This window comes from Ambystoma mexicanum, chromosome 4q, assembly GCF_040938575.1.
Source record: "Ambystoma mexicanum isolate Mex_15411 chromosome 4q, UKY_AmexF1_1, whole genome shotgun sequence".
Lineage (NCBI taxonomy): Eukaryota > Metazoa > Chordata > Amphibia > Caudata > Ambystomatidae > Ambystoma > Ambystoma mexicanum.
In genome coordinates, this window is record NC_090928.1 from 897,449,254 (window position 1) to 897,476,062 (window position 26,809).

Genomic DNA, 26,809 nt, shown 5'->3' on the forward strand with positions numbered 1-26,809 from the left:
AAGTAGATTTGCTGCCTTTACTTTAGCCTAACCTGTGCCTTTGTTTTGCAGGAGCTGCAGAAGACTGAAGAAGACTGAAGATTGGATTCCAGCAGGTTATTTCGTGTTCACAGGATCTGGAGCTGGAGGCTTCCTGGAGCTGACACGGTGAGCGTCTTGCTGCAGATGCAGAATAACGCGAAGCACGTGAAACCAATCGGGTGTGGTTTAAATAGCCTTCTGTAGTGCTTAGGCGTCTCCTTCCACGGCCCCACCCAGGTAAGAAAAGAGTTCCAGATTTCTAGAAGAGTTCCTGTGTTCTGCTTCCAGGGAGTGGCTCCTGCTCCACCCAGACAGAAAAAGTAGTTCCAGGCAGAGAAGGATCAGGAGACCAGTTAGCTGGTAAGTAAGCAGCATGGTCTGCTACAGGTAGGTCCACCAAGCACTCTTATCTAATATGAGCCCGGCGCTTCCTGTGCCGGGACCAGTCACCATCATGAGCCTGGCGCCACTGGCGCCAGGACAAGGTCCAGAGGGTCCCTATAGGGACTGGCTGGTTCCTGGGATCAGAGTCATGGGCCTGCTTCCAAGGTCGTGGGGCAAGTCCTGACCCCTTGGAAGCAGGGATCATGACACAAACAGCGCAAACCCTATCAAGACAAGGATGCATACTTCATAGAAAATATGGCAAGTTTTCTTTCAATCCCATCATTGCCTATTACAGACAGAATTACATACCGATATTAACATACGGAACAGAGACAATGCTGAATGCCTACACAATTAACTGGATGAAATACGAATCAATATTCTGGCGAAAAATCCTTCGGCTTCCACAAACATACCCAATGCCAAGAATACGCTACGAATTGGCAACCCAGTCAATCGACTCCTTTGTACAATGGAAAAGATTAGACATTTATCGCAAAATACTTACAGATGAAAAAACACCAGCTATCCAAATTCTACGAGCAAAAGAAAACACCTTTAACATTACAATACTACAAAAATGGAAAGCCTCAATGAGAACTGAAATGGAAAACGAAGATATATCAGAAGAATTCCTCACGCTTCGCCCACAACATGCAAAAATAAAACTCTTGCATAACGACTGGATAAAGACCATTCAAAAAAAGAATACCTACAAACAGAATCTTCAGTGCACAAAAGACAATAGAAAAATTCATGAACCACCAGCCTACTTGCAAATCTTCCCAGACCAAACCATTCGTACAATCTTTCTAAAAGTACGTCTGAACATTCTTCCCACAAATTCATACTTATCCATAACAAGACAGATTGATGCTGTAAACAACTACTGCCGGTTCTGCAAAGACAAAGAAATAGCTGAAACTATTTTCCACTTGGTCATGGAATGCAAAGAACTCTCCCCTCAACGTAAACAATTTGGAACGTTCTTTCAACTATCAGCCAAACAAATGACCACTCAAGAAAGGTGGGCCACACTCCTCAGCGGTAATAATAACAAATACATCTATACAATTGTTCTTTTTTTAAGCTCTATACTTGAACTAAACAAAAAATAAAACAATAAATACACAACAATAATTGCATTTTAAAGCACTAAGCTTACATACGAACAAAATCTGGGAAATGATGAAAAAGTTTACAAATAAACTATATCATCAACAAAAAAAAATAATAATAATTTGTTATTTACAGGAATGGTGTTGGTGTGTTTACTTTGGTTATTCAAGTCATTTCTTTACTGTGGGGTGAATGTTAGAAACCAAGGAACAATAGAGAGGTCTTCCCTGCCCAGGAGTGGACTGGTTTTGAGACGCAGAGGAGGAGGATTGTGAGGCTCTTCCTTGGGGGCCAAGGACTTGCACAGACCCCTGCATATGCATGAACTGAAGATGCTGGGACATGCATGCCAGCAGTGGCCTGGATAATTTGCGGGTCCCGGGGTGTGTCCCCGGTGCAGGCTCGGCACACATGGGCCAGCCTCCATGTAAGCCTGCCAGGGGACCTAGGCCACGTGTGTGGGGGGTTTTGAAAAATGAAAAGGGTTGCCCAGCCAGAAGCCTTATGTATGGAGCCACCCAGGACTATGCATTGCGGCCTCGCTGCTCATCGTCACACCCCGGGGTCAGTCGGGGGAAGCGGTCAAGAATCAGAGTTTGTGGGCTGTGTATGCCAGGAGAGTCCAAATAGCATGTGGGTGTGCATCAACATTTACCTTGCCCAGTGCCAGGAAGGTGGTAAGGATGAAGATAGCCAAATCCTGGGCCGCTAGCATGAGGTGGCCGGGGGGGGGCAGAGTTCCAGCGCTGGAACACAGAGGCTGCGATGGCTATCCCTCTGTGCCACACAGACATGGAGGATGCAGGGGCAGGCCTCACCTATGAAGGCGTTGAGTGTGTGACCCTCGATGGGGCACCACCAGAATATCAGAACAGTTTGGGACCCCCACATATGGCAATTTCAGTGCCCTATTGAGATCCTGGCCTGACGTGCGCAAAGGTTTGATTTCCACGAAACCCAAAACCTAGGAATAATAAGAACAACAATCCAAGACATTCATCAGCAGGATTACCTGAGCACAGAAGCCACACTGCGATTTTCAATCTTCCAAGCAGGTAAGGCCTGGAGCCTCGGATATTTTAGCATATTGATCTAATTACAATATGGCAAGCTTACACAGATAAAGAATATTTTCAATAATGAGAAAACATTTATTTTTATGCATCCTAAAATGGGAGACAAAGTTGAACATTATTTGTTGAGATTTAACAATAAATCTTACAAAAAAATATGTAGTTACTTATACTATATCAACCAACAGGTGGCGAACAATTGGGAAAAGAGCACACTTCAGCAAAGGAATTAAGATTTCAGGAATAAATCAAGGTAATAACCACTCCTAAAAAAGTATCAGTGGAATTGATATATAAGTGGAAATTATGTTTATATGTGGATTATTTGCAATGCTTATTTCACATGCTTTATGAAATGACATGCAATCAAATATATTGATAGAGATAAATTGGGCACAATTCTTTGTGGAATAGACAATGAAGAAATCCATAATATTACTGAAGGTCATTTTAACAATGCAACTGTCCACATTTTGGGAAATTACAAAAATATATACACATTTATGAGTCAATCTGAACAATATAATTCATTATTGGAGAATATCTTAATTGGTGATTCATTGAAGAAAAAACTAAATTAAAGAAAGATACTGCCATGGTAAGTGCAGTTGAAATCCATATGAATTGTTACAGTAATGCTAAGGAGTAGAACACTATGAACAAGGAAATAATTTGATTTAAAATTTGAGGTGACTTCTATTGACAGATAAACTTACAGTTTGATTGTAGTTTTATATAGCAACACATTTTTCTTTTTTGCTTCCACTTCTGTGTATATGTGTGTGTCCGCCTGTGTTTGAACACATTAGAATATTTGAAATGTGGATATATTGTATAAATATAAAAATCCCTGAAGAAGCTCACTTAGAAGTCCATGATAGGTAGTTGTATTTAGGAGTGAAACATGTGTAGGCTATTGAACATTAAGTATTATTTGACATGGGAACAAGTTACCCAATGCCGAATGTGAAATCGTAAAATCATGTATTGATTTGGATGAAGAGTAATTAATTGTAATGTAATTTAAATAATTTCAGAATTTGAAGATCATGTGGAATAAAAGGAATCTCCTTGACATTAACTTCCCACAAGTGGCCATTTCTTGTAAAAAGTTACCTACAGTACAGGGTGACAGTTCTTTCTTGCTGCCAAGCCCCTGTCACACGGCTGCTGGGAGGTGAGGTGAGCCCTGGGATCCTCCCCACACTGACCCCAGGCCCAGCATTGCTTAGTTGGTAGTGGCACTCAGATCCCATGACTACCCAGCACTCTTGGATGAACCAAGAGTCGTGCAGGGGACTTAGTCACAGGGCTTGTGGACATTTAATTCTCATTTTTCCCCATGACACAAGAACTTTTCAGGTCTTAGCCAACTAACTTCACCATCTTCAATACTGGTCTTAGATGCCTTAGACAGAATACAGATGTATCCTAATGCAATTAATCAGAAAGGCAGCCACCTGCAGATGGTTTTTGAAGGCACTACAGCAGAGGTCCACTGAACATGCCATTCCCAAGAAGATAGTTGGCTTATTCAAAGATGCAAGAGCATGAGAGGTGCAATCCTCCCTGAGCTTCATTGGGCCCTGTGGGTGCAACACATCCACAATTAAACCCAGTTTGGGGCAGGAAAGAAGCATGCGCTGGCAGACTCCAGTGACCACTACTGTCCACTGTCTAAAACCAAGATGGCAGACTAAGCAGAAATATCTTCAGTTGGGAGAACCAACTGTGGACCACCAAATCATTAGTGTCTGGTACTAAGCTTGTATTTCCATTGTTCCGGCACCTAATCCCAGAGTGCAATTCCATGCTCAACACTCAAGCTAGTTTACATTCCTGGCCTGTGCACAGAGTAAACATTAGGTGGAGCTATGCGAGTTAGGGGAATGGAGAAGTCATTTGGATCATGGTGGTGCACCGGAGAGAAAGAGATGTAGATGGAGAGGGGAGGGTGAAGAGGGTGGCAGAGTGGAGAATAGAAGGAGCATTTTTAAAGAATCGAACCGAGTAGGTTACCAGAGAAGCATAGATAATAGCAGGTGAAGAGGAAGTGCAGTTTACAGACGGAGGAGAGAGGGCAATAGGAGGAGCGAGGTGAAGAGCAGAGAATGGTAGGTCGAAATGAAAGGAGGAGATGAGAGGGGAAAAGGAGGGGGGAAAGGTGATAGAAAGAATGAAGAAGCATGGCTAAGAAGAGGAGAAGAGGTGTAAGAAAAGAGAAAGTAGTGAAGAGGTGACATGGAAGAATGATCTACATAGAGGGGTGACAAGGAGACCATAGAGAAGTAGCAAAGAAGGAAGAGGCATGAGTAAGCAAATAAGAAGCAAGTAGCAGTGGAGAAAAGAAGGAGGGAAAGTGGTTAGTGGAAAGATCCCCAGAGTCTTGACTTATGCCAGGTCTTTGAGTGGTGTAAAGAGCTTGAATGTCAACTGAAGAATTGGAAGGACCAGCTGAGCATGACCACACCACAAACAGTAGGAATGCAAAACCTACACATTCTACCATCCTACAATTGCACGATAGCCTGATGAAAGATCTCTAAGATGTCCCAAGGCACCAAGTCGAGAACAAGCCAAGAAACACTACACAGTTGCCAAAAAAAGGAAATGCTTGAACACTTAAAAACTCTGAGACTGTGACTGACTCTCCACAAAAGGGTTATGTACGATTGAAAGAAATGGACAGAGGACCACAAAATTAGGACAACTGAATTCTTCTGCACCCATTCATGAGGATTCCCACCCCATGACCACACTGAAACCTAAGCCCATACTATCCTATTATTTTATTTAAAAGAAATATATATCTTGGCTTTAAGTTGTCTTTTGATCCCTGGCCTTGTCAATTCCCTTGCTCTGCTTTTCCCCAAGCAAACCATCCTGGCAGAACCAAGGACTACATTCCAACCTTCAGTAGTAGAGACCACAATAACACACTCCAAAGAGAAAAATCTACTCACAAATGAACCCCTTCCTGCTTGTAACTACACCTAGGCAAAGGACCACACAGTACAGCCTACTTTCCAATATTCTACCCTGTCCTGGAAAAAGCCACCTGCACACTGAAAGTCATCCCCGTCTTCTATCAAAATCATTCAATCAAAAACTATTTTTATTGAGGGTATCCTAAATATCAGCAAAAAACATCCTTTTGAAAGTCCATAACATTGATTTGAATATTATTGAAACATTGTTTACTGACAACTACACTACGTTGGTTGATAACCTATTACCAGCTAGATACAATCTTCAGTCAACAAAAGTAATATTAAGAGTGGGGTGGTGTTCCCTCATCTTCCCTGCCTACATACAAACCACTATCTTACCCACAAACCAAGCATTAAACATTGAAAGCCAACCGTGCAAATTCTCCATCAGCCCAAAAGCCTCAATTAGCACAGTGAATATCGGCAGACTCCCTATGTGTCATAGCAACACGCAGGTCATTCTGGCATCGCTGGTGGTGGGGACTCTTGTCGTGCTATTACGTCGGACCGGCAACTGTTGTTGCCGGTCTACTGTTCCTCCAAGATGCTGACCGCCGACCCTCCTCAACTCCTTCAAGAAGGCTGTGTATGGGCGCTCATCGTGCCGCGCCCCTCTCTTCTGCTGATGTTGTTCTTGTGTAAGACCCTTCTCTGTGTTCTCCCTCTCCTAGTTTTCCCTTTGTTCTGCGGTCATTCCTCCCTCCTCCTCCTGCTATGCTGTGCCTTTGCCCTTGCCCTTGTTTTCCCTATCACTCCATTATCCCTGTACCTACCTTTGGAATCCTCGCTGACAGTCATATTAGAGTTTCTTTTTGGCAATTCCGGCATTTCCCCTTAACAAGGCTCAATCCTCTGGTCTCCTATTTGTCCTGGCCTATCCCCATGAGGCTGGCACAGTGGCAAACCAGACCATTTCGGAGGGAACATCTACTGGCGTAGCCTCCCAAAGGGGCCCATCCCAAGCCACAGGTGAAACCACCAACTTTACAAAGAAATCGACAGAAAACACTGTAAATCTACAAACAATCTTGAATAAAATCCTTATTATGGGGGTTTCAACATTTGGCTTGACTCCTCTACCAAATACAAATGCCACTTTTCCCAAACTACATAGACAACCTAGGACTAATGCAATGGCCCATTTAACCTCCCAATGTAGTTGGTCACACTATGGTACTCATTATAACAAGTAAACATCCACTATTGAAATTTAAACATACTCCCTTCCCCTGGACTGACCATGATCTAATTATCTCAAGGTCTGCATGACCCATAATCCCAACTGCGAAGCAGTCTCTAACCCAGTAGGACCACTTGATAAAGAGAACAAGCAGAGTTGCTTAAGACATATAAAATACTAGTACACAACCATCAGATGCAAAGAGAAAGCTTTCCTTCACCGCTGCATCTACTTAGCTCTCAAAACACGTTCAGAAGTCTTCCGGATTCATAAGGAGCTCAGCAGTTTGTCTGAAAGTGCCTCTGCCCAAATCACTTCCAAGCGCTGTCTATAACCTGGCCTCTTTCTTTCAGGATTACATCCTACTGTAGCACATGGGCCAAATTGGGCTCGGATATACTAGGCTACATGCTTGTTCCCTCAGGGAAATATAGAAATAAAGACACACACACACCAGGGTTTAGGTACAAATATTTTATTTTATGCGTTATGTAGTGTGTGTGGGGATGGAGCTTCCCTGCCCAAGACTGGGCTGGGCAGGGGAGAGGGAACATTCCAAAAAAGACAATTAGCAGAAGTAGAAGACAAAAACTGTTGGGAGAAAAAGAAGGATGAAGGAAAGATGCATCACATTGTTAGGGGCCCACCCGCCCCCGGCCAAAAAGACTTGCTGGAGCCGGGCAGCATTATCTACCATGGACCCGGCTTGTGTGCCCAGAGTAGCGCGGGCACATACAGGGGGCTGTGAGGGCTGTTGGGTCTCCCGGGGGCCAAACGGCCGAGCACATCTCCAAAGTCTCTGGACCGCATGTGTTGAGAGAGGTGCCTGTTCCGGGTCAGCGTGCCTGCAGTGGCCTGAACCGGTCAAACTGGCCATGCTGCACCCCGGGAGTTAGAGGAGGGGGCACCCAAAGTCTGCCACGCCACAGGGCTGTGAAGAAAGGTAAGGAGCTGCCCTCATGATACAAGTGAAGGGAGGTCCTGGGCCACACAGGCCCAGGTGAAGGGAGGAGCTCCAGCATATCGCCCGAAGATCTAAGAAAATAGATGGGCCCACCTGTGTGCACCGCACAGGCACAGTGAGTGGGTGGACTGCAATTTAGACGGGCACAGCAGTGAATGACAGTGGCATTCCCATAGCAACACGGACGCCATCTGAAAAAGTATGCATCATAGAGCCACAGCATTGACGAGTGCCAGGATGGCATGGGGCTGCCGAAGAGCCTTAAGTGTGCCACAGGGGTACGGCAGGGAATGCCTTGGGGGCCTGCTGCAAAAGATGGCGCTTGTGCACACAGTGTTGTATAAGTGACCCCATGTGGCTGACATGGTGGCCTAGGAACAACTGAATGGAGCAGGCCTTTCAGGGTGATATGGCGGCCTCACATGGTGGACGGGGCCACCCACAAAGCAACAAATGGCACAGGGCACCTTTAGTAAAGTAGTGCCCCATGTGATGGAGTGACACGACCAGCAAAATAACCACCAACCACCAGATTTAAGTTGCTTACGTGTAACTCTTGTTCTCCAGTATGGGTATGGCATGGACTCACATGCTCATGAATATTCCCCGTCGTTAGACTGGGAATCCTCGGTAAAAGAAAAAACTGTTTCACTTTAGCTTGAAAACTGTATTTCTCCTCTAAACCAATCACTGTCCTCTGGGTCATACTGCCCCCATCCAATCACAGTCCTCTACCTAAGCTCCACCTTTGGTGGCCATCATCAGATTTGGTAAGCATGTAAAGTGGCAGTATGAACCAGGAAGTGCCACAGAGGGGAAGGAGGCAGGGTTCGCATTTGAATCCATGCCAGACCCATGCTGGAGAACAAGAGTTGCAGGTAAGTAACTTAAACCTTCTGCAGCATTGGGTCTGGCATGGATTCACATGGTGACGAATGATGATTACACAGCAGTAAATATACACAACCACGGGTGGTGGCAAGGCTCAGCAAAAGTAATAACACGTATTTATTATTTAACATTTATAAAGCGCGCAACAGCCCAGGGCCATCGTGGCGCTGTTACAGACAGTGAGCTTGATTGCATATACATTCAGGTTACATACGAAAGCATAATACAGACGTAGTTACAGTTTAGATCCATTTAGAGCAGGAAAGTTAGTTGAACATGGTGGTCTTGAGTGTTTTTCGGAATACTGGGAGGGATGTTCAGCTTGGAGTGTGTTTGGAAGGGAGTTCCAAAGTTTCGGAGCAATGTGAGGAAAGCCAATGCCCCCTGCTTTGGCTCTACGAATGTGCAGGATTCTTAAGTTTGTTGGCATGGCATGTTCTCTTAGGGCGAGATGAGGTGTCTCTGGCAATGATTTCTGAGAGGTATGGCGTGTACACTCACCTCTGGAACAGACTCACCTCAAGTGAATAGGTTGCGTAGCACCGCTTGGCCGACCCAGGACTCCTCCCTGGAATCCCTGTCAACGCAGTAGAACCTCGTGAAGGTATGCATGGATCTTCAGGTAGCAGCCCAGCAGATGTCGATAAGGGGCACACCAGAGAGAAATTCTGCCATTGCTGCAATGGCTCTGGTGGAGTGGGCTCTCGGCCGGACTGGCAGAGGCCCGTTAGCCAGCCGATGACAGTGCATGATGCAACCAGAGAGCCCCCTGGAGATGGAAGCCTTTGACAAGGCCTTTCCATGATTGACAGGTGCAAAATTATGTGAAAACAGCAGGTGTCCACAACCTTTGTGGAACACTCCCGTCCCTTGGTTGAAAAAACAACCAAATTCTCTTGCGTAATTTCAAAATAAAACTTTATAAAGGGATGATTTTGTCATCCATGAATTCTATACCCCAGTTAGGGTTAATTTAGACAAACAATAATTCAACATTCAATTTGTATCAGTTCATAAGCAACATATGTAACATAAAGTAAACTGTTTTTTACAGTACATGGTACAAATGGTAACTATTTTTTATAGTCCAGTCAACCAACATCTTTCGTTTACAATTCGTGTGGCTTATAGTAGACAGTTTGTACTTGATTTTAACTCATAGTCCGACATTCACAGTAATATGTGATATGTTAAATGCGTCTTAGCAGACAGAGCCAAAGTCTTCAAAGTACAGTATGCTTTACGCGTTTCGGGGCGAATAGAGCCCCTTCTTCAGAAGATGTCTACTAGACTTGTTTTTTCTTCAATTTATCTGTATCAACAGTAAAAAAGTATATTGTTATTTTAATCATCATGATATATAGTAATACCTGTCTGTCATGACTGGATATTTCCTTATATATAATCACCTGTTAGTATCTTAGTATGCTCTCAATTTGAAATTCAAGTTCCATCCTGATTAGTATGTTCTTGTCAATCCTAAAAAATAATTAAAAAGGGGGCTATAAGTCCCTACCGTAGTGAGAAGTAAGGGTATTGGATATAAACAACAACGTTTGTATTCTCAAACAAATCCATTAGAAAAAGGGTATTAGTAATTACCTGATCTGCAGGTCGTAGTCAGGATTTTGGATAATCTCCCACTGTATTTAAGCTCTATAATCCTGTAGAGGGTCTTAACAGCACAATCAGAAGTAACGTGGGCCCTGTAGACGGAAAGAGGTTCCTCAGAGGCTATTCTTACCAGTTAGAAAAAACGCTATTGAATCATTCTATGTGGTGAGTATAAATGTCACAAGGTTCTAACACAGATTACCTGAAAAGGGGACGCCCTTGTGCATGTATCTGTGGTGATGCTCGTACGAACGGCAACTGAGAAAAATGGCCGTCGTAATGTTTATATTGCGTAATGACGTCAATGCGTGACAACGTCGTGACGTCACAATGTTTACTTTTGAAGCAATATAATGCACGGTATTTATGAAACAGAGTAGAGTCTAAAATACTAAGTTGGAAGTTAACCTCTATTTTTAAACATATCTAATGGTGGGTAATGTAGGTCCATTGAGCTATTACATGGATCTAAAAAACATGACATTTAAAATTATCACAGTCTCGTGATTAGAGGAAAAATCCAGCATGCTCACAGTCTATCTGTTGTTAAAGATAAATATACATCCTCTATGTCAATTAATTACAATCGGGCAACATCTATGTGGGTGTGTATATTTATTTCATCATTTCAAGTAGAAAATAGAAACTCAAGATCTATCAGGCATTGATAGTGTTGAGAACACAAACAATCTAATGACCTAGCTGTTTTTGCAACTTCAGTAACTATTCCTTAGATGGTAAAGGAACAGTGAATATGTATTTTACTGTTATATATTTTTATACGTCAAATTAAAAATTAGAGTTAGTAGAGCTAGTCAAGCATGTCTTAATCTCAAAAAAAATCAAAAGTCTAACAGTAAGCTTATAAGGAGGCTTATAAGAAAACACCCAAATTATATTCTTCGTTCATTCCATTGGGGGAAAGACTGTTCAGTTTTTCAATCCAGTGTAATTCTCTCTGACCCAAATTGACGAACAACTGAGAAGTCTTCCAAAAACATTTCATGCGTGCCACGTAAAATTTCAAGGCATGAGCAACGTCCAGCGAATGCAAGGTTCTCTCTGCTGGTGACAACGGATTTGGGAAGAAGACAGGCAATACCAAAGGCTCATTGAGGAGGAACTCCGACGACACCTTTGGCATAAAGGTGGGGTGTGTACGCAGTACCACCCTTGAAGCGTGGAAGGACAAGTATGGCTGCTTGCACGATGGGGCCTGGATCTCTCCGACCCACCTGGCCGAGGTTCAGCGATGCCGGGTCGTGGTGCAGAATTGCCCCACCCTCTCTGGCGAGAAAGTCCAGGAGTAGCGGTAGCCTGATGGACAGAGCCGCCCACAGACATAGCAGGTCTGGATACCTGATTTGACGCGGCCACGCTGGAGCGACGAGTATCATCTTGCAGTGACACTCTCTGAGTGTGTTGATCACTCATAGGAGGAGTGGGAACTGAGGAAAAGTGTAGAGGAACAGTCCCTCCCACATGAACGGGAACGCATCCCCATGCTCCTCGGCTGCGGGAACCTGATAGCGAACCTTTGGCACTTGGAGTTTGTCGGCGTTGCAAAAAGGTCTATTTGGGGTTGGCCCCACTCATGAAACAGAAGGTCCACTTGGTCCTGGCAAAGCTCCCACTCGTGGCAAGAATGTAGCTCCCTCCTAAGCAAGTCTGCGATGGTGTTTTTGGGGCCCACCAGGTGAAAAGGAATGAGTAACATGTCCGAGCATGTGATGCCCAGTGCCATAGATCCCCGGCCTCCTTGGAGAGCGCCGGAGAGCACGTCCCACCCTGTTTCTGGATGTAGAACACGGTGGTGGTGATGTCTGTGAAGATGCTCACCACCTTGCACCTCAGATGACCCGAAGCTCAAGGACGTTGATGTGGAGGGACCTTTCTTCTGGCATCCAGCGGCCTCTGTCATGCAACCGTCCGGTGTGTGCTCCCCTCACTTCCAGAGAAGCATCTGTGGTCACTGTCTCCTGGTAAGGCGGAACTTGGAATAGAGCCACCTGCGTGAGATGAGGACGCACGCTCAACCTTTGTATTGCTTGTTGGAACTGCTTTTTGAGGGTGATCTTGTCCATCCAGGATCCCGAGACCTGCAGCCACCTCGCATCCAGAAACTCCATGAGAGGCCTCATATTTAGTCTGCAAAGGAGGACGAGGTTGATGCAGGAGGTCATCATGCCCAGCATTGACCTGAAGGCTTGCACAGTAGACGATCATGCTGACCCTTCCCTAGGATGGCTGCCACCTTCTCTTCTGAGTGAGACGCCAGGCAAGTCACTGTGTTGAGTCGGGCTCATAGAAACAGAGCGTTCTGCGATGGCTCCAAGAAGGACTTTGGATAGTTTATGGAGAACCCTAGATCCGTCACCAGACACACGGTCCTCGCCATGTCCTGGCTCGCCAGTGCATGGGAGCTGGATCGGACTAACCAATCTTCCAGGTACGGGTAAACGTGGACACGCTCGAGACGAAGATGCACCGCCTGTGGCACGAAGCACTTGGTCACATCACATCGTATATCTTTTCTACCTCTCCCACCACAATCCAATACCACTCATGTAATGCCATATTGTTCATGTAAATTGTTCTACATACTGTTTTCTGACACTTGATTCACATGTTGTTAATGCTTGTTATGTATTCTTTTTGTCCTTATGTGAAGCACTTTGGTGTAAAGCGCTATATAAAACCCTATAAAATACAAATACAAAATACTTGGTAAACACCCACGGGCCGATTTCAGTCTGAAGGGAAGTGCTTTCAACTGATCGTCCCTGGACCATGAACCGCAGGAAATTGCAGTGCTTTTCCGATGAATGGGGATGTGGAAGTAGGCATCGTCCAGATCCAGATACACCAGAATGCCGCCTGCCACCATTTGGCCGAGCACATGCTACAACGTGACCATCCTGAATTTCTGGGATTTAAGTACTTGCTGAGGCATTGAATGTCCAGGATCAGCCTCCACCCTCCTGCCTTCTTTCGGACCAGAAAGTATCTGGAGTATACTCCGAAGCCCCGGTGTCACTGTGGGACGGGCTCTATCACCCCTTTTCTAACATGGCTTGAACCTCCTGCAGCAGCTTTGCCATGTGCTGTTCTTGTCGAGCCACCAGTGGAAGGAATCTGAGGACACCAGTGCTGGAACTCCAAGGTGTGCCCATGTTTGAGAGCGTTCAACACCCATCTGTCGGTGGTGAGGGTCTTCGACATGCTGACAAACCTCACCAGCTGGCCTCCCACTGAGATGCACAAGTGGGGGCCCAAGTCCACAGCCAGTTCAGGCCTGTTTTGGTGTCAGGGCCCTGCCTTGTGGGTGGCGCAGACGCTCTCCCCCGCTGCCGTATGCTTGAGAGTGACCTCTGTACGCCTCCTGCATCGTGGAGCGGAAAGGATGCTGATAGGGAGTGGTATATCCCTTGGAGGATCTGCTGGGCTTCCCTCTCGAGAAACGAAAGGACGATGATCGATGTTGCTGGAAGGTACACAGTGAATGAGCCGTCTCTGTGTCAGTTTTGATGATCTGAAGAGACTCATCGACCGTCTTGCCATGGGACCAGCCGGTCCTGGGGGAAGCATAACCTTTCTAGACTAGATAAATCATCGGGAGATCCACAAGCGTGTCCGGCGAAGCTGAAGGGCCTCCGGCCGTGCACGGCATTCTGAAGACAGCAGCCGGAAGCCCTTCAGCTTCGCAGTACATACTTGTGGATCCCCCAATGATTTATCTTGTCTAGAAAGGGCAGCAGATACCTGCTTTACAGCACCCTACAGTATCCACTTCTGTGGAGGTGAAGATATTTAGGATCTGCCCTCAGCAGAATCCCAAAATAGGATATACATGGTGTGCAAAGATACATTTAGAATTGCCAGCCAGTGTTTTTGGACTTCCATCCAAGTCCGGATACCATAGAGCTATGCCGTAGTGTCATTCAAACACGAGAACAGGACCCTTCCACTACAAATTCTCTTCTCGTCCTGATGAAGGTCTACCAATTCGCAGCTACATAGATTAGCTAACAAATGGCCAAGACACTGTTGTGTTGACTCCCCTTCGCAGTGTTAAACCCACACACTGTAAAGGTTGTGTAATTAGTTACACTTTGTCTACATTTCCATTTGTCTCAATGTGATCCCTCACTGATTGAAGGGTGTATATGTTTTGTACCGTGATCCAAGCTCATCGCCTTGGGTTAACACTAATGTATCATGTTGAGATACTGTTTTTGAATTGATGAATGTCCTGTAAATACATTTTAACTAAAACATTTAGTTATTTATTAAATCATTAGATAAAAAAGAAATATTTCCGCCTATGCTGAAGTTTTGATAATGTTTGAATAATCCTCAATTATGTTGATCATTTCTGAAAAACGTTAGAGGAGTGTGCACCGGGTTCAGTGTCCCTGATCATTTGTTTGTTTCATTATTAACCCACCTGGGTAGAGCAGGGTTTAACCAGGAGCCTTTATATTTATTAGTTATTAAGAACTGTGAAAGACATTGCGGACCAGCTAGGAGAAGGGAGTCATTCTCCTAGCCACACAAGAACTTGGTGCAACTGTTTGTTTTTTGTTGGGTTGCAGAGAACCCAACACACATTTGATGAACTTTTGATTTTAGCAACCTGAGGGGCATTTTGATGCTTTCATCCAAGGGAAGGGAGTAATTCTCCTGGATTATGTATAGTAGCTGGACTTCATGGTGTTTTGTTGTAGTGACAGGGATAGGAGCCTTTGTGACTGAGACAGTGCCTTTTTGTTGGAATCACACAGGCTTCCTGATGAGCACCCACGTTTCTTTAGTTTAGGTAGGGAAATCCCCTTAGAGTTTGGGATAGATAGGTTTGGTTTATCATTTAATACAAATCTATAGCAATCACCATGGCACCACTTGGCCAGTCTGTTCATTCCTTGCCACCACAGAATCCAGAATGTTAAAAGTATGTCCATGGAGAACTGAGGAATTTCCAAAATGCTTTAAACATGTGACACATAGACACACACTTTTCAGTAAAGTTTACTACAATGCCCCTGACATATGGCCAAGGAATATCATCAGGCCTCCACACCTACTACAGTACAGTATAAACATCACATCAAAAGTACAGGAAATGTGTGGGGGAGAGGTGAACCCATGAATAGGGCAAAGGAACGTCAAGAGGTTTTTGAACTTGAGAGAAGGGAACATTGCAAAGTTACTGGGCAAAGATTTACTGTATTTGTAACAGCTAAATAAAACTAGTTTTCAACCTTCGAATAAGTGGCAAGCAGCAATCATTTCAAATAACCTGTTTCACAGTGTTTCGAATGGAACATTTAATAGAGACATAGTTCAGCAAGTTAACACAGACTTAATCACTTGTGAATGGCAAAAATAATCTACAGTGGCGCACAAGAACGAGGTCATTAAACAAAGAAAGAAAACAGTGTTCAGGGTGTCAAATGCTAAACCAACAGGTTTCAAAACAATTTCTGTAAGAATGAAAGTAAAATGTTTAGGTTCCAGTTATAAAGTCATCCAGTCATATCATGACCACATGTTTGATAGGACTGCTTGGAGGTAGACCTGAAAGTTGTAAGAGCACAACTAGATTGAGCAACTACAGCACAGCTAATTCAGAATATCAGTCAGTAAATAGTGTGCAAGTGAAGCCATTTACACCGGTCATCAGCAGTTCATGTCATAAAACGTACAAGTGCAAAGATTCATGGATGCCTGCAGGAACCAGGAAGGCATCAATACAGACTGCCTTGATCAGTACAACATCCTTGCATCTCCAGTATTTCACATACAAAGTCTGAATGTTTAGTTAACTGAAATACATTTGACACCTTCTGCACAGTATGTATATTTTTAACAGGCAAGCAATACTATATTTGCTCTAGGTCCCATTTATTTCTTGTCTGGATCCAATATAGGGTGCTAAAATGTGGGCCAAAATACAATTCTTCCTGTGCTGTATAATGATCTTACAGACTTTTATATATCAGTCATGTCCTTACCTTTATGTTTCCTTGGAGGCAGTGCTCCAGATCCTTGCCAGAAGGATCATCCGTAAACAATGCAAATCCAGACTGTGCTGGATTCCTCATTCCTGTGTCTTGGTTCAGAGTGCACAAAAATTCTTCTACTGAAGTGGAAGCATCGAATCCGACCACCTGCAACGTTGGAAGAAAATATTTTTTAAACAAATGCTGAACGTATCTAATATCTTTTGACATTATGCTGCAGTGAGTTAATGTTTGTCTAGTTTCCTGGTGATGAAATACCAGGGCAGTAGAATGAATGAGCAAAGCCAGCAGCGATAACTAAAATGTCTTCCTGAAGGACTACATGCAGCATGGCAGAACTAATATACTCTTTTCCTGGACCTCAGTATTGGGGGTCCTAGAAGGGGGGTGAGGGGACAGAGAGATTGATGAGGGAGAGGGAAGAACAACAAGTTGGTCAGCTGGTTGCCTGGATTACACCCACTTCCTCGCAAAAGATTCTGTTTGGATATAGACTCCCCAGGACTGGCTAAGGCCTTTTTAGAAAAGCAAGATCTATTTCTTACCTCGACAGGGAGAAAACATAAGGAAATTGTTTGGCTATCCAAATAGTCTAAGGAACTCTGGGAGATTATAGACAACCATGGTTTGACACCATTTGCTATTTCTCCATCTCATATTAAAGGTTACTGTTTAGACATACTATTGTTGAGGGGAAATAGGTTAACTCTGACAGATACCTTGCCTATTCAGTGGTTAGACCATTCTGCTCGAATGTTTCTCAATACACTGACCTAACAAGAACAATCTCTCACCAATGGTAGGTCTATGCTACTAGCTCGTAAAATCAACGATCTGGCTGATATAGCAGAATGTGAAGTTAATCGAACTTTAGCCACCATTGATGTTTTTTTAAAATGTGACTATTTTTTCACTTTGGTGTAACTATTATGGATGACATATGTTCCAAAAAAGCACCTCTTAAACCCAAAAAGATGAAAATATCTATTCCTTGGTTTTCCCAGAATCTAATCCCCCTACGTAAACATTTTAGAACTATGGATTTTTAGCAATATATAAAGCAAAATCGAAGTACCTTAATGAGAAAATTGACGCAGATAAAAATCATTCCAGAGAATTATTTTCAGTTACCTCGTCTTCCATTGAGCCTTCGCTAGCACAAGCCAATGCATTTAATTCTTTTTTTAAAGGAACAATTAGAAATCATCCAGGAAAAAATGTAATCAAATCTTCAGTCCTCTTCAAAGACAGCTTTCAGACAGACAGAATGTTTATCCTGTGGGCAATCAGGGAACTTTCAACATACTGTTCAGTTCGATTTTAGACCAGTTTCAGAGGATTATATTCAATCTTTAATAGCAGCACATAAACTTAACAATGATTTACTTTTCCCAATGCTGGTATGTACCACAAGGCGTTTGGCTCTGGAGATTGCTCCATGGATGACAATATTCATAAACAAAACTCCGGGTTGAGCCGGGTCTACTACCTCTGGATTTGAAAAAGTCAATTTTCACGCCATTGCTAAATAAATCAAATCAGCCATTCTTCAGAATCACAGTCTGGTAGCTGGTCTCCCGTGGCCAGGTAAAGTCCTCGAGAAGGTTGTTACCTGCCAATTGCAGGAATAGGTGGAGCAGGAGTCATTACTGGACTCCTTTAAATTTGGATTCTGGCCTAAGTTCGGTACTGAGACGGCACTGTTGGCCATACAAGATTACCCCTTAAGGGTCGTGGATGGAGGAGATCTGTCAATGTTAGTAATGCTGGATCTATCCGCTGCCTTTTACACGGTAGATCATTATATCCTGCTCAGCCGTCTGAGATAGATAGGAAATGTTTCCCAACAAGCAATTAAAAGGTTTGTATCTTTCTTATCTTACCGGCAACAGCAGGTCAAATCTGGAGGGTTCATTTCAGACCCAATACCCCTGGGTTGTGAAGTACCACAAGACTCTTCACTATCCCCCATACTATTCAATCATTATCTTCGGTCATTAATGGACATCCTGAGGAATCATTCTGAGGTTAATCTTCACTGATGATACTCAGGTGTTCATTAAAAGAGGTAAGGTTGCGGAAACATTCCTCAGGGTCACACAGTGCTTCAACGAAGTGCGCAATTGGATGTCGGAAGACCGGCTTTCATTTAATCCAAACAAGACCAAGGTCGTTTTGTTTGGACCCTAACATTAACTTGCTGCAGGGAAGTGTCCCCGTGCATCATGTTTTCTGGGAGCTGTATTAAAGTTCGCTATCATGATTAAAAACCTAGGCTCTATCTGGCAGGATAATCTTGGTAGCGAAGACTAGGTGAGTACCAAGGTGCAGGCGTTTTTGTATTCAGTGTGTCTACTAGGGCAAGTTTTGCAGTTCGTTCCGGTTCATGATCATGCTGCTGTAGTGGGAGCACTTGTGAATTTGCTTCTGGACTATTGCAACAACTTCTTTGCAGCATTCCAGCCAAACAACTGCAGAAGTTGCAAAAATCACTCCATGTTTCTGTGAGATTTGTCTGCCAGTTGGGTAAGTCCTCCCATGTCTCGGTCTCTCCAATGACTGGCCGTGGGTGACAGAATCGACTTCAAGGTGGCATGCTTGATTTATAAATATCTGAACGGTCTTGCCCCTTCTTACTTGAGGGATAGAATAAGCCGCTATCAACCAACAAGGACGCTATGCTCAGGGGATCAATTGCTTTTGATAATTCCTTTCTCCTCCTGCATTTCACGGGGAGATAGAGGTTTTGCAGTGTATGGCCCCAAACTCTGGAACAGCCTCCCTTCAAGAGATCGCAGTTGATCAGTTTCACAAATCCCTCAAAACCTACCTTTTTAAATAAAGGTAAGAAGCGGGCATCAGGGTTTTATACGCCCACTCTGCTGTGATTCGGTGCTCCACGCTGTCTTCTTCTGATTCTCATTCTTTGTATGAGCTATGCCTTTATACAGTTAAGTCTGTTCTGTGAGCGTTATAAATGACCAAATAAAATCAGGGATAGGCAAAAGGAGAGAGAGGGAGCGAAGGACGGGAGAAAGAGGAGAGAGAGATAAGCAAAGTGAAGAAAAAGACAAAGGAGAGAGAAGCAAAGAGAGAGGGGAGAGCAACGGAAAAGGGGGAGAGAGAGGGGGAGAGAGAGAGAGAGAGAGAGAGAGAGAGAGAGACAGAGCGAGAGAGAGAGAGAAAGAGAGAGAGAGAATCCATAGAACCACTGGTTAATTTGCAAGGTTATCTGCAGGGCTGACCCCCACATCTTGTTGTTGCAGACTCTATTAAATTATGATGTGGTGGTTTGGCACTTTAATTATTATTTTTTTTAACTGTCAGACAGACCTAGGCACATAACAACCAAAACCGATCTGAGCAACACTGGTGCTGCTGTGCTGGTTATCCAGGTGTATGAATTAAATTGCAGACATTGGCCCAATTTGTGCATGGTTAGGAAGGGATATATGCATGTTCCCGGAGGAAAATAAAGAGGCCGACACCAGCGTGGAGAGAACAATATCTTTATGTGAATTTAGTTACACAAACTTCCTTGTACTTTACTATCCAGCCCACCATGGGACTCGATAGAATCTGGAGAAGAAAGAGAAAAAAGAACAATGCATTCCCTGCCCTGGAGTGGACTGTCCTGGGTAAAAGGAGGTTAAAGAAAAAGAAACCGTTGAAAATAAATGGTTGGAAGAGGGGAGGAAGAAGGGGGCCCAATACAATTGCTCTCTGGGGGGCCATGGCCTCGAGCAGCCCCCAAGGGCCTAATAATTCTCCTAAAAAGATCTGCTGCAGGTGCAGTCTGGTATCTTCCGTGGGCCGGACCACATACCCGGTGTGCAGCTTGGGCACTTATGGGGCCATCAGAGGGGTCGGCCCATCCGTGGGGCCAGACGAGGCGGGTGCAACATCAAAATCCCGGCTTGTTTGTGCTGGGGGTCTGGGTGAATGGTGGAGCTGCCCAGCGTGGGCCTTGTGTGGGGGGCTGCCCAAACCAGATGACCTGGACTTGTCCCTGTGGTGCCCCGAGCCCAGAAGGTAAGCTCTCTCAGGACGCATCTGCCAGTGCAGCCCGGGAAGATGAGGGTGTAAACAAGCTCACCCTCTTGTGGCACACAGGTGTGAAAGGGGGCCAGAGGTTAAGATTAATTCTAGACTTTCCCTCCAGCAACTATTTTGATTTGCTATAGTAATCCGAAGTGGGATGGGTATGCCCAGATGTGGGTCCCGAACCTACTGGGCCTAGAGCCAAAAGCTACACTTAACTGATGATACCCAATGAGCCCGAAACATATTTGGGGTTGCTTCTGAACAATCAGTTTGAGTTGGATTGCACTTTAAGGGTGGCATCAAGCCTGATTTGCATGCAGTCTTTCCCATCTCTGTAATGGCTTGGCATGCTGAAGAACAGTTGTCTGTAGGGTTGCCTAGACCAGTACCAGACGCTAAGGTTAATTCTACATTTTCTAACCATCACCTCTTTTGTTTTGTTAAACACTGAAATACCAACAACCAGCAAATTTATTTGGAAATGTACATGGACAGAGATGACGCAAACAGGTACTACCAAAAACACACACTACCAACCAGATATGTTCAGACATGCACCTGGATACAGATGATTAATGTGCACAAAAAGAGAAACCTGACGCCAACAAATACCAACCAGATTTGGAGAACATGTACACCAATACACACACACCCCAACAACTTCTGGGCATGTGGACACAGGCACAGACATGCTACTTACCAAAACTAAAATGATCACAATTTTCTTTTTTTCTTTCAAAGGAGGTTACTACTCATAAAAAGGCTGCAAATGTTGAAAATGCCAACATTAATGTTGTCACAAACAATCCGGCGCTCATGTTCATTTAGCCTGTATATTGCACAGAGAGGCCCACTTACGTGTAGACTTGTATCTAAGTTATCCCCATGTGTGCATGAATTATTCTTTTGTGAAAGGCTGTAAATACAACATGAAAATCCAGGTGGATACGGGTTTCTGTATTATAATTCAACCAGTCACAAAACCACTGATACATTTCATCACCATGTATTCACATCTTACATGATTTCCTATTGAATATGCCTGGTTTTTGCGTGGGAAACCAAGTATCTCCACCCACATGAGCATCCACTGCGGGCAGCGATCCATGCATTCTTTCACATGGAAAAGTGGGGGAGGTGATTGCAGTCTTTACATTCCCGTCTCCTCCTCCTTGTGAGAAAATCATTAGCATCACAAATGAATAACAAAATGATACTCCTTGTCTAAAGAAAGCCCATAACACTACAAATGAAACCTTAGATGAAACTACATCTCTATTTCAAAACACACTTTAAATATTAGGTACTATACATTATCATATTTAAAGTTAGAAGAACAAATTACCTACATCCAGGTAATTGTGAGGGGTCAGAAATGTGTGACGCACACAAAGGTATAGTTTTCTTAATGTTTGCTATTTTTTTTTAAATAAAAGGGGTGAGATAAGCTCTTATCGTTTTCTATCCTAACGAGAATAGCCCTACCTAGCAAACTAAACTAAAGAAAGATGACCTAGTGTTCAATATTGTCTGACCCTCACACTAATGCATACATCACAAATATATGGAATATTTGGCTAATTTCAGTTCAACAAAACATGGCAAAAGTTCAAACTGATCTTTTTTCTTTTTTAAAGTACTCCTTGTGGCCAGGGTTGAACTCCCTTTCCTTGGATTAATTCAGGAATACCATTTAGCAAGTTCTGATTCAACAAAGATCTGTTCAGTTCAACACAAAATATCTTTTCCATCCACTGTGTTTTTTCTACTTAGTAAAGAAAATGTTTTTTCTACAAACGATGAATAAATAAGCAAGGCAGTAGTTCTCTTTAGCAATATCTTTCTTGGTAAGTCAAATGTATCTTGCACAAACACTAGCTCACAAATCAAGGCAATTGTTTTCTTCCACACAAAATGTCTTTCTCAAGTTTCAAAAATGATTCCGAACACATCACAATGATTCTTCCAATTAAATGCTTTTGTCAGGATAGCACAACCACTACCTTTGATGCTGCAACAGTTCATCAAAATGATATATTTGATCAATGTCTCGTCACAACATCTTTTTACCACAACCATACTTCTTCCAATCACCTGTTTCTTTCTTGGTTCACTCTCCTGCCAGGGAGAAAAACTCTGATCACTCCAGTTGGCTTCTTTAGTGGCAATATGGGTTGTAGGTTTCCCCAAGTTGACTTCTAAAAAAATTGAGAGTTGCGCCCTTCTTGCACTCTTACTTCTCTTAAGTAGCCTCTTGGCTGTTGGCAATGTGGAATACAGGTTTCCCCAAGTTGACTTCTCATTTATGGAGAATTGCACCCTTTTCGCTTTCTTATATCGTGCCAATTAAGGGGTTGAATTTGGCATTCACTTAATTCTCTGCCTCTCCCTCCTTCTTGGACTCCCTGTGACTTAATTATGGGAGCCGTTAATGTTATGAATCGCCCTGGTGCTCTGTCTCTCTTATGAGGCTCACTGGTTACTGTGGGCAGCTTTGGCGGCCTTCTCGTGTGCTGTGTGGTAAAATGACTCTTCCCTCCAGCTTTTCTGCGTCTCAGGGACTTCTCAGTTTCCTCTTGCTGTCTGGATTTCTATCTCTGGGAGCCTCCGCTGCTCCGTTCCAGGCGACCACTGCTCTCCCGATCTCCCATTTTTGTTTCGGGGACTTCTGTGGTTCTCTCACCTTTCTGCACACCTTCTGCTCTGCACACTGCGACCCCAAGCCACAGTTTGGGAGAATGAAATCTCTCCTTCTCCTTCTTCTTCCTCTTCCCAACAGGTGTGTTCCATCTGCATATTTAATGGTCCCGCTCAGGTACCTTGCTTCACAAAAACGGCATACTTTCTTAAATGGCAATTTTAATCCTCATTGACTCCTGGTTCATCTTCCCTTTCCCAGTACCAAAGACATTATGGATCATTAAGTCCATAATGGATTTGAACCTTGTATGCCCATTTCTTTCTATTTGACTGTTGAACTGGATGTTATTAGAATTAGGAAATGTTATAGGGGTAATGTGTGATTTAACATTAGAGCTAAAACTTTTACTCAAGATAGAATCATTAGAGGATATCACATTCCACTTAGAAACTCCCAAGGTGTGTAACTTATTCTGTTTAGATAACTTTTCACAGAAGGTTTCTTAGGTTTTATGATGAGAGGGATTCATGCAATGACCACAGGCCATCAGATACTTGGGAATTACAGAACACTCATCCTCACCCGAAGATGAATGCCGTGTCTCTCCCAAAGGTGTCACCACTTCCCCCTGAACGCCATCTCCTCCCATGTGATCCTCCCTCATGATACCACCCCCAGGGTTAGGATCAGGTAGCGTCTGCCTTCCCCTGGCCAAATGGGAGGAGATCTTATACTGGGGTTTAGTGATGACTCTGCAGGATTCATCACATAATGTTCTTTCTGATGGATGTTCCTCCCACAGATTCCTCATCTTTGATATCAAATCTCCTAGTGCAGCTGCTCTTCGGAAAATGTTCCATCACCAGAGGGCACAGTGCTGCCCCACCTGACGTCTTTACATGCCAGACATATGTCAGACTAGTATATATAGAGGCCCTGCACCTGTGATCTTAGTTCTACCCTTTTTCCCTTGCAATCTGATGCAGAGGAACCATAGAACCAAGATGTACTAGCTATCAGCCAAGCGGCACAGGAATGGAGGGCGAGGATGAATGTCCATCAGAAAGAACATTACAGAGAGGAAAGTAATTTGTTCTTCCAATGGACTGCTTCCTCCCATGAATTCTTCATCTTTGATAGACTCCTAAAACAGTACATAGACCTGGGAGGATAGCAAGGACACCACTTAAACCAGAAAACTCTGAAGGACAGCTCTGCCAAAACAAGCGTCCTGACCAGACATAATCCAAGCAGTAATGCTTAGCAAATGTCTACAATGAAGCCTAAGTATCTGCTTGTCAAATATCAAGAACAGGGACTCTATGTTGCAGAGCCGAGGTGGCGGGCAACCCTCTGGTAGAGTGAGTCCTGAGACCCTCAATGGTCACAGTCCTGCCAGTATGGACACCAGTGTAACCAACAAAAAGCTGGTCATCTGTCCTGGCCCTCTCATCCGAGAGAAGAAAAGCTTGAGGTCCTGCACCGGGTCCAGTCGATGTAAATGATCCTCAGCCTTAAGAAGATCAGACAGAAGAAAAAAGACAGGAAGATGGATTTTTTAGAAGAGATAGTCCAAGATCATCTTCGGGAACAAGAACAGCTGAACCGCAACGAGGCAACAGTTCTGCTTCAGGTATCAGGGCCGTCGGTGGTTAAGTCTCTTTTCTACAAAAAGTCACTTGCCGCCGAGGACCTGATAGGCTCCAAAATGGTAATGTTCAAAAAGCCAGAGAAAAAAAGACTGAATGGGAGATTTGGCTGAATTTCAGCCGTTCAAAAATTCCAAATGCCCGAAAAGTTCGACCAAATCCCCTATTCGGTGGCAAGGGCTACGGGGACCACAGGGGTGTCCCCCGCACCTTTGCTCACTATATTGTGAGTGGAGGATGCAGGGGTGGCCCCCGCAGCTGGTCCTGAAAAAAGTAAAAAGAAATAAAGGAAAGGACTCTGCAGTGCTGATTGCAAATCACAGAAGTGAAAAGGAACTGGTGTTGCAGGGACACAGCGAGTCAGCGGCACACAGCGAACTGTGCCACTGGAAGGTAAGTAGGGGGTGGGGGAGGATGCCTGTGGCTGAAATTCTCACGGGAGAGAAGACCCAAAGTTATTTTCGGAAAAATAACTTTCAGTCTTTTCTCCCTTGAACATTTCAGCCGTGGGCTTCCAACCCCAAACCCTCCAAAATAACAAACAAGAAGTTCCTTTCAAATGTACGTTGGGCGATGACTTCAGCCCTGGGCTCAGACCCTTCTCGACTGTTTTCCTCCCTCCATCAGATTCACTACAGGTTTTCACAAATTGGTTTCCCTTTTGACAGTCACAAATCTTAATGTCTTTTTAAACAGTTAACCGTGAACATCCCTCTGTCAGGGTTGCTTTTGTCAACACACTGTTCCTTGGGACTTTAGACTTTGTCCTTCTTTACTGGTATCTCTCCGTCGTGTTCACTCTTGCCATTTCAAAATTTCTTTTACTTTCGTCTGATGCAGGATTCACTTCCCTTACGTTCTCAATGGCTTGTCGGTCAAAGACTTTCGACTGTACAGGGATTTTGCTAGACCCCTGTATGATCACTTTGAACTTTTCCTCGCAGCTCCCCTAGGGCCTTCTGGTATCAGTAGTTTCAATCAACGCGGGATCAACCACAGTCTCTCGAGTGAGCACCCACGTGGTGCCAGACCCCTCTGCAGCTGGTCTTCCCATAACAATTTACAGTTCCTTGAACTTTCCTCAATGTGCCACTTTGTGACTTTTATTCAACACAGTTCGGTTTCTTTATCGGTTCCCCTTCGACCGGCTGTGATGAGCCACTTGGCTTTTCAGTAGATCTGGAGTCAAGATGGATACCACGGCAGCAGGTGTCTCCCTCTGTCCTGCTTATCAGCGTATGCACCCTCTGTGTACCTTAAACTATTGTTCACGGTCTTACGATTCCATCCATGGAGGTCTCACGGGTCTGGGTCGGAAAGGGCAAGGTCACTTCTCTCCTTGTCAGCCATCTGTTCTCGCCGCTTTTCTCCTCCCCGTGAACTGCCGTGCCTGGATAGCTGTCTCGTCGTGAGGTCTGCCTTGCTCGTATTGTGCTCTCATGCTCTACCTTTTATCCCTTTGGGGAAGGGAAAGGGCCGTCAGGTGTGTGTGATCCTGGGCAATTGAATGACTTTGCCTGACCCTTGTAAACGGCTTTGGTATTTGTCCGTCGTCTTTCATGGTGTGCGAAAGTGTTTGTCTCGGAAAAGGGGCAGGGGGTCGAGTTTCTGAGCTTCCTATATAGCAGGATGGGGAAAAGGTATTAGAAGAAGGGGGATACCGCATCTCACCCATCTGTGTCCCACATCAACTCCCCGCGGACCCCCCTTCCAGGTGATCCTGCCTCACTGGTCCACCATTTTGATGGCCATGTCCTGGCCATCTGGATGACAGATCCCCGGGGACTAGTCATAGAGACACCTTCAGGTTTCTGACACTACTTATCGAATTTTTGTTGTAAAAGGTAGCTGCATTCTTATGGCAGAGGTGTTGTGCGAAGTGTCTTCGAGTGGTGTATGGCAGATGCATGCGGGTCTGCGGCCGTGCCTTCGGCAAGTTCCCTATGCATGGATTGTGAGAAGTTCAAAGCATTGTCTACTTCTAACAGCGACCTACAATTGAAATGATGGCTAAACTCTAGGTCACCTAGCTTTGATTCAGAAGCTAAGTTGTACGTGCTCCTAGGTTCAATGCAAAGATTAAAATCAACATACTTCTAGATTCAATATCTCACTTCATTCTACTTTCTTCTAGATTCAAACCTTGGCTAAATTCTTCATAAACCTAGATCCAGTTTCTAGGCTAGATTCTTCAATTCACCTGGATTCCATAC

At 44.2% G+C, this 26,809-nt stretch overlaps 1 protein-coding gene across 1 annotated transcript in view; it reads right to left on the bottom strand.

Annotated features, from left to right (window-relative positions):
- Nucleotides 1-26,809, bottom strand: part of PLEKHH2 (pleckstrin homology, MyTH4 and FERM domain containing H2) — a 1,974,292-nt gene that overhangs the window by 386,225 nt on the left and 1,561,258 nt on the right. The window contains exon 22 of the mRNA XM_069608462.1: nucleotides 16,254-16,409. Within this exon, the coding sequence (XP_069464563.1) occupies nucleotides 16,254-16,409 (156 nt within the window). The remainder of the gene's footprint in view (nucleotides 1-16,253; nucleotides 16,410-26,809) is intronic.